Source organism: Rhamphochromis longiceps, linkage group LG11 (genome assembly GCF_057381845.1).
Source record: "Rhamphochromis longiceps isolate RC_006_pf linkage group LG11, R_longiceps_female_GT1.1, whole genome shotgun sequence".
Taxonomy (NCBI): Eukaryota; Metazoa; Chordata; class Actinopteri; order Cichliformes; family Cichlidae; genus Rhamphochromis; species Rhamphochromis longiceps.
The window spans coordinates 31448400-31460412 of record NC_140567.1 but is presented as its reverse complement, the minus strand read 5'-3'; the positions used below and the strand labels follow the sequence as shown (position 1 = coordinate 31460412).

The window sequence follows — 12013 nt, the reverse complement described above, 5'->3', positions numbered from 1 at the left end:
GTGTTAACATGTAAAATCATATTATGTCAGCTCAGAGGACAGGTTCCTTTTTCTTCACAAGATGTCCAGCAAAGAAACTAAACCTAATGATATAGTTTTAGGAGCTATAAAAGACTTTATTATATTCCCGAGACTTTCGAGAGCCCTAGTGTTTCTATTGTAAGGTAGAAACCCCACAATAATACAGAATAATACAGAGAAAATCCCAAAAAAATCAAATATTCCCCTTTGAGGAAGGACTTGGCAATAGTGGGGAAGAAAAACTCCCTTTTAAGAGGAGGAAACCTCAAACAGTATCAAGAGGGGCAACGATCATCCAAAGACAGGACAAAAAAACAAAAAAACAAACTATGGAAGAGAGCCAGAGATTACCAATGCAGTGCCCACTATTGGCCAAACAGCAGCAAGAGCTTACAATGTCCATGTTTTAATTTACTTAATATCTCCTTAGGCTAGCCATTAGATTTCGGAAGTTTGCATAATCCACTGGTTCATGGTTCACCACAGCTTACTGATTTCCATCAATTACTTTGGACAGAAACTGCACATCTTCATTCTAACAGTTACAGAAGCACATCTTCCATCAAATGGTTGGTCTTATATCTATAACTCCCTCACACCCAACCATACTTCACAGCAGTTGTTCTGTTTTTAAAGTGTAATTCAGTCATTGTCTTGTAGAAGATGTCACTGCCACCAATAAGCGATGTTGCACTGTTGCATAGGCCAGCTTCTGCTTTTGGCTGAAAAAAACAACTTGTCCTACAGCATATTTGAACTTTACACTGTGTATTCTTTTACACACACACACACACACACACACACACACACACACACACACACACACACACACACACACACACACACACACACACACACACAAGAGACTTAGTGATGCTAGTACCATGTTGGGCACCTTTTTGCACTCAGAACCACCTTAAATTTTCTTAGCATGTATTTATGTATGTTTATTAAGTATGCACACACAAAAAAAAACAAAAAAAAAAACAACCACCAAAACAAAAAACAACCAAAAAACAGTGAACTTGATTTGACCAACAATATGTGTAATATGCACAACGTGGGACTGTACTAATAAGCTTCCTTGCAGCTCTGTGCTTGATGTGAACAGTATGAGTGAATGAAGAGTACAGATATAGAGGACAGCTCTTCTTCTTCCCCATCTTAATTAAATATGTGCAGCTTGAACAGTGTTGTTATTGGCTTGATTAGAAAGCTTTGTCAAAATTCCACAATATTGTGACAGTAACGTGATTCAATATAATGCACTTAAGCTAAGCATACAGTCAGATACAGCTATATAAAAACACAAAAATACCAGAATACAGATATTTCAGACAACAGCTTTCTTGTTGTGAAGTAACTCATCGCCCTCTGTTGGCCAAACAGCATCAATACAGGGAACAGAAACTCAGTATACAAACTGCACTGCAGAAACCTTTAGTGACACAAATGGAAAAACCACAGAGTGCCAATTTAGATCTTACTCTGTGTTGTATTAAATGCCGTCAGCAGACCTACTCTGTGTACAGTAAAACTTCTTCTATAATTATGAACTTTGTGAATTAATTGTAAACTTTCATAAACACACACGTACACGCGCTCACATGCACGCACACACACCAGCTGAACAATATGCAATTACCATTACCCAAAATTATGTCTTTTTGTAGCCAATTGATTTGGAAAATACTGTTGTTTTCTTTGGGACAGCAGGCATCAATGCTCCACTGAGCTCGACTAACACTGAACTTATTCCATGATGTCATCCTCTTTTGCATTTCTTCAGTTATGTTTCTTCTGTCTCCAGCTGCTCATTTGTATGCCTAAGATTCTGGTTTTCTACAGTTAGTTCTCGTCAGCTTTTCTAATAGGCTTGTGCTAAGTTGAGATTAGTTTATTATTTTTCTAACATTTTGAGTTATTTTCCAGTGTTAGAAAATCAGCACTGCTCAGTGTTAGTCTTTGTTAATCTTCAAAACTGACTAGGTTACTTTTAAACATATAACACTGTCAAAAGTGTTAATTTAACACTCAACAGTGTTGTATTTAACACTCAGAGGTGTGGACCCATATAGACACTCTCTAATGTTAATTTAACACTGGAGATTTTGCTGTGCATTAAAAGTTCATTTATATTAAAAAATACAAACAAAGGCAAACACACAAAACCCCCCAAACAAAACATTTAAACAAACAAAAAGTCACATTTTACTTTTAATTTACACACAGATTGCAATTTATGTAATTTTTAAACTATATTCAAAGAATAGTAGAATGACTATGATTAGTAAAAGAATTCCCCGGCACATTACTACTGATGGACACGATTTAACACATCTTCTTCTTATCTAGCAGAAAAGACAGTTAAATGTATTCATACTCTTAAGATTTTTGTGGGTTGTGTATGAAACGCAATGATTAAATGTCACGGCTGGGGCAGCAGTTGTGCTGGGAAGTGAAGGAGGACAGACAGTAGCGGTGATGCAAGTGAGTTTATTTACAGTGAATGATAAATAATAAAAACAAGGGCAAAACTAAACGTAAACCAGGGGCCCGTTCTTCGTACGTCGCTTACTACATCCAAGATCAAATGACACATCCAAGATCAAATCATCGCGCTAACCGTGAGCTCGCTAATCCGGTTCCCCGAACACACCTGCTGTTGACGATTAGTACAGCTGGACGCAGTAATGTGACATCACTGGGTGTCGTAAAAGGGGCCACGCATCGATAGTAGAAACATTGATCGGCAACCCTCTGATTGGTCGGCGAAAATGTCGACGGAGCGCGCTCGGCTCGGTATTTTTCGGCAGCAGAGCAAGAACTCTTGAGTGAGGGATTTCAGGAGTTTCAGAGTTTAATCAGAACGCAAGGGAACACTGCAAAGGCTGCAAAAGCAAGGAGCGAGGGCTGGCAGGAAGTTGCTGACAAATTAAACTCGTAAGTAATTTAATAATAACAATAATAATGGAGTGGATTGATATAGCGCTTTTCAAGGCACCCAAAGCGCTTTACAATGCCACTATTCAGTCACTCTCACATTCACACACTGGTGGAGGCAGCTACAGTTGTAGCCACAGCTGCCCTGGGGCAGACTGACAGAAGCCAGGCTGCCATATCGCGCCATCGGCCCCTCTGGCCAACACCAGTAGGCGGTAGGGTAGATTTATTATATTACACTATATTATCCAATATTATATTACATTATATTATAATATGTTATATTTTATCCTCTTTCACATTAGAGCCACGACAGGACCCACTAGAACATGGGAACAGGTAAAAGTGAAATATAAGAATATCCTACAGAATGGTAATATTTATCACTTATATTGCTTTTAGTCTCTTGGAAAGAGACCCTGGAATAATCTGTTTGTTTATAACAGCAACCAAGAAAAGGGCAGAGGAAAAAAAGACAGGTGGTGGTCCTGCACCCCCTCGTCAACAAGTTGGTTAAGTGAATAATACCCTCACGGGAAAATCGATATCTCTCTATGAGCACACTGTCGCGCTGAGCTAAAGGATCCTGTCTGTCCCGCAATATACGCTGAATTCTGAGGACTCTCCTTATCAATCTTGCACCTTCCGCAATGGGTGGCTCGCGTATACGGACAGGACATGGCTGCGACAGGCTTCCCAAATCCACCTTCGCTTTTATAGCCGTGGTCTCTCATCTTGATTACACGAAGTAATTTACAATTGCTACTCTGAAATATGAATTAAATCTGTAATAATCACATACATGTAATAGAATGTTAATAGTACATTTCCCTTTTTTAGGAAATGACCTGTGTGAAATCAATAAATGGATCAGGTGCTGCATTGTCTTTAGTTACATTGATGTTATTTATTTATGGTGAAACAGTGGTGGAATATCGCTGTTGCTTTCGTATGATGACGCGGACATACCTGCGTGGCCGCGATCTAATCCTGTTTACATAAAGTAAACCTGCTCCCGAGCAGGTTTACGCTTACGGCTCTGTTGCTATGACAGCAAGTCCCGGATGAGCTTCGGGGAACCGACTGATCCAGGATCACGCGAAATCGTCAACAATCTAATCCGGCTAACCTACTTAGCGAGGTACGAAGAACGGGCCCCTGAACTGGAAAAAACTAATGACAAACACACAAAACCTGAAACCATAACTCACAGAATCACACACAGGGGGAACCATAAGGAGGTTACACAGGGGATGGAAAGCAGAAAGCGGAGCAGAGAGCTGCAGAGATTACCAAATAACACAGATGAACCAACAAGGAACACAGGCAGGCACACACTATAAATACACACAAGGTAACGAGGGAATGACACACCAGAGGGGAACACAGCTGAACCTAATTAGGCACAACAAGACACAAACCTTCAAATTAAAACCGGAAACTCACAGACAGTTTTGCAACACAAACTCAGGGACACGAACAGAGCACAAGAGAGAGACACACAGGTAGAAATAATAAAACACAAGCCCCAAACCATAAGAAGTAATACAAAATAAGAAGTAAAACAAAACATAAAATTATACCAAAATGAAACACAAAAGCTGGGTCTAATGACCCAAGACCATGACATTAAATTATTATATTTAAATAAATGTAACATATTTCTTTTATGTGCAACTATATAAAAAACATGTTTACATCCTTCCAACAGAAGACACATAGTTTTTTCAGGCCAAGAAACAAAATAGCCTGGTTAATGAAAAGTTAATAAATCAAATCTATTATGGTGGTTTAAAGATACTAAATAACCGATGCTATAGTTTTTCTGGTGAGGACACTTATTTGCAGAATTTGAAGTGTATAAAAATCCAGGATTTATTCAGTGGCGGTTTTCTGGTGCCAGCAATAATAAACAGCACAATGACAGAACACTCTGAATTTCTTTAAAATCACATTGACAGCATTCTTTGATATTAAAGAAATTTGTCTCGAACTCAGGACCTTCTTGCTGTGAGGCAACAGTGCTAACCACCCGGATCTTGTATGTTTGGTTCTATATTCTCTATTATTTAGACTTCTGGTTTGGGTGTTATGTTTTGACTTATGATTGGTTTTGTGATCTGTGCCTTTAGTTCCCTGATTGCATAGTTGATAAGTGAATTACCTGTCAATCCACTTTTATCTCGGTGTTTGCTATCATCTGTCACTGTGTCAAGTTCGTATGTCTTTGGTTTTGGTTCTACTTCCTGTCCCATTATCTGTGATTAGTGTCAGCTGTCCCCCTACCCTTTGCCTTTTGCCTCATTATCATCTCGGTGTAAATATTATCTCAGTCGTAACTTGTCATGTTTCCCTTTTGCTGTGTGCATTCTGTATTCCTCCAACTTTGATGGGGTCCTTGATAGAGTGACAGTTTTTGGTATCTGTGTTTGACCTTCATTATTTTGTACTTGGTTTGTGTTCATCAATAAAACTGCTTTTTCAGTTTGTTCCTTTTTTCCCTTTTCCTGTATTTTTGAGTCCAATTCCTACCTGCCACACACTGAACCTTTAACGATAATCTTTATTTCTATCAGAAAGCGAAACTAGCAGAGGCATGACTTATAATTTGTGCAACGCTGTTAGGTTTAGGGATTAGAGATCTGATCTACATTATCATATTAAAATTTGGGACACATCGCCAGTAGTGGACCTTGGATTCATCAGGTGTTTCAGCCATTATCACTAGACACCCTCATCCAAGGAGGCCCTGCCAGGGTTGATCAGGCCCCAGTGTGTGTCAATGGTTTATGTTAAATTGTTATTCTCTTCTTCATTCTTCTGTTTAGTTTTCTACTGTTTATTTTCTTCTATTGATTCACTGCAACTGAGAAATAATACTTATCTCTCTTTAGCCTTTATAGAGCCTGTTAGGTTTATCTAGGCACAAACCTATTGCTGGAAGAACTGAGACAATCTACTGCAGTGGCAAAAACAACACACAAGACACCAGAGCTCTTTGTGTGATCTCGTGCACGAGGGAGGTGACCGAGACCTAGCGCTGTTCCTGCCGCTTGAACCCCGTCACTCTCGGTCAGCACCTCCGTAGCACCGCTATTTATTGTGGTTACATGAATATGCAGTTTCATTAACATATGACAGCTTAAACAGGCATGTGTGTAAACAAATAGTACCAGTCTGTGTGTATTTGTAGGTATGCGTGTGTATGTGTATGTATGTGGGTGTATGTGTGTACATGGGTGTGTGTGTGTGTGTGTGTGTGTGTGTGTGTGTATGTATGTGTGTGTGTGTGTGTGTGTGTGTGTGTGTGTGTGTGTGTGTGTGTGTGTGTGTGTGTGTGTGTGTGTGTGTCAAAATGTGACCCTGTGAATGACTCCCCAGATAGCTGGACCAGGGAGTCCAGCAGTTCACCTAAACAAAAGGCTCTTATAGGTAAACAGATACAGTTGTGTTTGCCATACCATATACGAGAAAGAGAAGATACGACCTCTGTCGTGACCTTAGGATGTGTGTGCTATGCCAGAAAACTCTGGAAAAGGAGTGAACGTACTCTCATCTCATGGTACACAGAGTCTTAAAGACCTACTAAGGATGAGACATTTTATCAATATGCAAGCGATTTTATACCTCTAAGCATAAATGATTATATATTTCTAAGTACAAATGACAATCACAAAATATAACCCTGACAGAGCCTCACTTCTTTAAATGGATAGAAAAGGTGATAGAGAGAAGTAAGACAAAAGGGACAAGACAGGAAAGAGCAGAGAGGAGAGCCAGAAGGGGGGCGCCCGATCTGGCTGCCTACACCTCCCCGCTGGATCGGGCTGTACGCTCTACCTCCCCACTGCCTCCCAGAAAAAGGGAAGAAGAGCAGAGGGGAGAAGAGCGGTTAGCTGACTGCCTTAGCTGCCCAAGTGATGTCAGCCCTTTTTGCCATAGCCAGTGACTGGTCCTCTCAGCAGTTTTAGCTAATTCTCTTATAGCCTGCCGTTGTGCCTGTCCTCTGAACCCAATCTCTTTAAGCAGTTTTGCTGTTGTACTGGCAACAAAGCCCTGCACCCCACTTCCACCAGGCGCACCTTGATCTTCCAGCCTCTGTCCTCTGCCTCAGCTGCCAAGTTGGCATACCACAGCTTCTTACGTTCAAATGCTTCCTGAATTGCTCCCTCCCGTGGTACCGTCAGTTCAATGACGTACGCATGTTTTTGGGAGTTAGACCAAAGGACGAGGTCTGGTTGCCGAGCAGTTGTTATGATCTCTGTGGGAAAAATTAGCCTCTGATCCAGCCTCTGAAACAATTGATGTTTTAAAACAATTGTAAATCTTTTGTAAACCACAATGGCAAAAAGCATTTTTCTAAAGATGAATCTGTTTGCAGACTGAAATATGAATTATCATGATGACTGAAGTCAGTAGTAAAACCATGCATGTATCACTGTAATGCATGTATGCCAGTCAATGTAAAGTATTGGTTTAAAAGACATATTTCCTGCCCTTGTCAGCTCATGATATCTGCTGATCAGTCACAAGGCCCTCTTAGCATGCTTTCGTCATGTTATCAAAACAGCCTTGAGCCATTTGCTCATAGATATTGGACCTCTAGTGAATAGAGGGTGAAAGGGCGGCCCAGAAGGGAATAACGAAGGGAGTCGACTTTCCACCGGATTGCCAAGTGAGCTATTTGCAAATATGCAATTATATTTACAGATTACAAAAGTCTTCTGAAGTCTATCTGCGGTAATTCAAATACTTAGAGTCTCTTTTTACAAATCCATTGTTTCTTCTGGTCACAGTTCACTGATTTAAATCCTTCGTTTTGGACAGAAATTACACAGAGACCATCAGAAGGAGGCTGCTGAATCCAGGAGCTGAGGAAAAAAACAAGTTTGATTAAAGCTGATAATTATTGGTATAAAACAAAATTGATATATCCCAGATTTGGAAAAATATTATTAAATTGTTATTGACTCAAAGTTTCTCTTACTTATCAGTCAGATAACTTCCATCCACCCATGTCCATTTCCCACCTTCAGCTCTCAGACCAATCCAGTATCCATTTTCTCCTGAACTCTTCCAGCTTTTGTCACTGATATATTTCTGATGAAAGAGAAAGTTATCAGAAATACTCAAATACTTTGCTTAAAACACTGCAACACAGAGTGTATTTAGATCAAAAGAAAATGTATTTTTGTTAAATAAATTTGTGCTAATGAGCCACAGTTCTTATTACCTTTTCTGTTCCATTAATTACAACAGCCAAATCGGAAATCTTTCCTTTGCAGTTTTCTCGAGCTTCTTCCCAGGTTTTCTTCTCACCAAGTTCAGCATCATTAATTGCATAGCAGTTTGACTCAAAGTGGAGCCAGCCCTCCTGACAAGTGTTGCAAACCTTTTCTGCATGTAAAAAAAGTAAAAAAGAAAAAAGAAAAAAAAGAAAAAAGTAAAAATCACTTAATAAAGATCATCAGTGCACATTTATTTGACATGACCTATTTTTGTAGCTGATAGATTTGGAGCCTACTGTTATTTTCTTTGGGACAGTAGGCATCAACACTGCACTGACCTGGACCAAGACTGAGCTCCATCTTCATGAGTTTTATTTGTTCTGTTAGGTTCTGGTTTTCTGCAATGAGGTCTCTGATCTGTGTTTCAAAGGCAGTGGAGGTGTTTGTCCAGTTGAGTTGACTCCTCAATAAGTCTTTGTTCTTATGAATTAACAATGTGGTAACTGAAAAACAAAACGTAACACTTCTTTGGCTTTACACACACATTGCAGATGAACTAATTTTAAAAGTTATACTCACAATAGATGCGAAGGGCCATGATCAGTAACAGAATACCCCAGCAAATGGTTACTGATGTACAAGATTTTATACATGCACACTGCTTATCTAGGAGAAATAAATACTTATTATAGCAATCAAACTAATTCTTACTTTTAAGATTCTAAATTGCTTGTGTCAACTTAAAATCATCAATTGGCTTTTTATAATCATAAAACCATTCTAATTAATGAACTTTTTTGTTATTGTCTAGGGAAAAACAGAAAAATCTGTTTGAAAAAGTTCAGAGGCAAAACCAAGGTGAAGCCCATATGGATCAAACTTCAATAACAGTGAATCCTGTACATATCAAAATGTGATTTGAGAGGATGTTGTCATTAAGCTCTTGTAAGGAAAATGCCAACAGCACACTTCCAGTTTCTAAGCAAGTTTCATATCAGTTCCTGTCGTAAAAGTAGCAGTTTTGTATTGTCTTTGTATAACTCACCATTTGTGTCAGATGGTTGTTTAGTTCCTTTGTTTTTCACGTTCATTTCTTCATATAAATTTTCTTCCTGCCTTCGTACTGAAAGACTTAAAGGGTAACCTTGTAGCAGAAGACAAAGAATGATTTCATGGCAAGAAAAAAAAAGGTAGTCAATGTGAGTAATTTGGTGGCTGTCAAGTCTAGTTTGTTAGTTAAAGTGACTGCTGCTATTGTTTTTCTGTTGAGGTCACTGTCATTTGCAGATTATGAGGCACCAAATTTTCTACCCTTCCAGTTTGTAAGACAGGCTGGTTAGTACTTTGCATGATGCCTTGTAGTAAAAGTAGTGGTTTTGCATTTGCTTTGTATAACTCACCATTTGTGTCAGAAGTTCGTTTAGTTTCTTTATTTTTCATGTTCATTTCTTCAAACACGCTGTTTTCCTTCGTTTTAACTGAAAGAATTGAATGACAATGTTGTAACAGAAGACAAAGACTGTTTAAATGGCAGGTAAAAAAGAAATGCCTGATTAAGAAAGGTTAGTAATCTGATTTGTTTTGTTGGTTAAAGGGTAGTTAGTAACTAATTAATGCCAAACTAACTAAGTAACCACAGTTTTCCAAAGTATCTTTTGATTATTTTCAATGCACAAAACAGAATTCAGCAAGTCTGTTGACAGAATTAAGCTTCTTAAATATATTTAAGCTCTTTTTAAAAGAGTGCACAGATCAGGTGGCTGGGTTCTTCACGAAGATCTTTAACACTTCGCTGTCCCAGTCCTGCATCCCTCCATGCCTGAAGTCAGCCACATTCGTCCCACTGCCTAAACAAACCAACATTAGCAGCCTCAAAGACTACCGATTAACTTGCTCTATGACCTGTTATAATAACGTGTTTTAGAACATGGTCCGGTGCCACAGTATGTCCTGCTTGCAAACCACACTTCACCCACTTCAGTTCGCAAACAGAGGTAAGAGATCAAATGAAGACACCATTGTTACAACCCTCCACACCACCCTCTCCCACCTGGAACAACAAGGGCGTTATGCCAGACTGCTGTTTGTTGGCTTTAGCTCTTCTTTTAATATGATACTCTCAGACAGACTGACAGCAAAACTGTTGGATATTAGACTTCCTTTTACCACCTGCTGCTGTATCAGAGACTTTCTCTTGGGCCATCGACATAGAGTTAGAGTAAGTCCCCTTATTTCCTGAGCACTTTACACCGGTTCTCCACAAGGCTGTGTACTAAGTCCCCTACTGTACACTCTGCATACATATAACTGTGTCAGTACCCACCCAGACAATGCAGTCATTAAGTTGGCAGATGATACTATTGTGGTGGGGCTCATCTCTGGGGGCAAATAGACAGCATACAGAGCTGAGGTTCAGAGGCTGTTGGATTGGTGTGCAGATAACCACGTGGACCTTAACACCAACGGCCCAACCGCATCTCCATTTTCTGAGAATCCTCAGAAAAACCCACCTGCTGACTGTAGTCTTGCTCCATTGAGAGTGTGCTGACTAGTGATGGGATTTCCGGCTCTTTTGGCTCTGAACCAGCTCTTCAGGTTGTTTTGTTGCCTTAATTAATTTATTATTAACAATAATATAAAATTATGCACAAAAGGAACTACTAATGTAAAAAAAAAGTGGTTTTATTTATATATGTTTATATATAAATATATGTGGTGGGCCCTAGAGACAAAATATAAAAACTCCAAAAAGCACGTACAAACTCCAAAACACATTTCTAGCTTTAACTGAACTTCCAAAACAGAGCTACCTAGATCACTTAAATTACACAATTGAAAGCATGTGTGTATTGTTTGTGTATTTATACACAAGCACTCATATATATTCAAATAATTTAAACAAATGTTCATTTACCTGTTATTACCACACACCAAATCCGGTCGTTGGTACTTCCTGGCTTGTGTAGCCACGAGGTAACAAAAGCTCAACACTGTCCTTAGCATCCTGGAGCACTTCTGTTGTCTTTTGTATGTGTTTTGAGTTTTTATGTGCTTCTGAGTTTTTACGTGTTTAGGAGTTTGTACATGCTTTGTCTGTAGGGGCCAACGTAAATATACTTTTATTTATTCACTCCAAATAAAATGTAATAAATAAATCATATAATACAAAAACCAACTATTCACATTTCAATTTTTAACTATTTAAATTTTCAGCTTTTTCCTTTTACAAATTTAAAGTGAAACAACACAAAACACTGCAAACCACAACATAATTAAATATAAATTAAAATATGAAAATAAAAAGAAGATGCATATTCTCTGTCATATGGGCCTGCATGAATAATCTTTCTGAATCCTTTATCATCTGCAACTGAAAATAGTTGTGGATGATTACTATACCTTTCTAATGTGATGTTGTTGTCCCTGGCTCTCTTTCTTTCTCTTGCTTTTCCCTCCTGCTCTGTTCCTGAGCTACTGAGTGTAAATACCGAAGCACTTTTAGTATCTCATCCTCTTACTTGTCTTGGTTTAGGTAGTTTTTATTTACATTTATTAATAATGCAGACAAAAAACATTAAAAGAAAAAACATTGCTTGAAATGATAAAAACACAAAGATGTTGGTGTCAGCAGTGATATACTTTGTACAGTAAAACATCTCCTATAATTATTAATTGTGATGTTCATCTACATGATCTACAGCGTGAGTTTGAAAATATCTTTTGCTGATGCACGTATTTGAAAAGCTTAGCTTACCTTCTGACTGGTATTGCTTTTTAGGTTTTAGATTGAATGGTGTGTTGTTAAACTTCTGCTCTGCCAT

General features: G+C 38.7%; 1 protein-coding gene across 1 annotated transcript; it reads right to left on the bottom strand.

Moving 5' to 3' along the window:
- Positions 1–7717: 7717 nt before the first annotated feature.
- LOC146659560 (C-type lectin domain family 12 member B-like) lies at positions 7718–12013 on the bottom strand. Its single transcript, XM_085423652.1, has 8 exons — positions 11947–12013; positions 9593–9670; positions 9238–9336; positions 8772–8858; positions 8531–8695; positions 8198–8361; positions 7952–8064; positions 7718–7835 (listed from the first exon to the last, which is right to left on the bottom strand). Exons 1-8 carry the CDS (start codon positions 12011–12013, stop codon positions 7718–7720), a joined length of 891 nt encoding a protein of 296 aa, XP_085279778.1.

What these genes read in the sequence shown, in the direction of transcription:
- LOC146659560 (XM_085423652.1), bottom strand. Translation starts at nt 12,013, where the DNA reads ATGGCAGAGCAGAAGTTTAACAACACACCATTCAATCTAAAACCTAAA. An exon ending in ACAACCATCTGACACAAATG is followed by an intron (nt 8,859 to 9,237) that starts GTGAGTTATACA and finishes TATTTCTCCTAG; the next exon opens with ATAAGCAGTGTGCATGTATA. An exon ending in TAATTAATGGAACAGAAAAG is followed by an intron (nt 8,065 to 8,197) that starts GTAATAAGAACT and finishes CTCTTTCATCAG; the next exon opens with AAATATATCAGTGACAAAAG.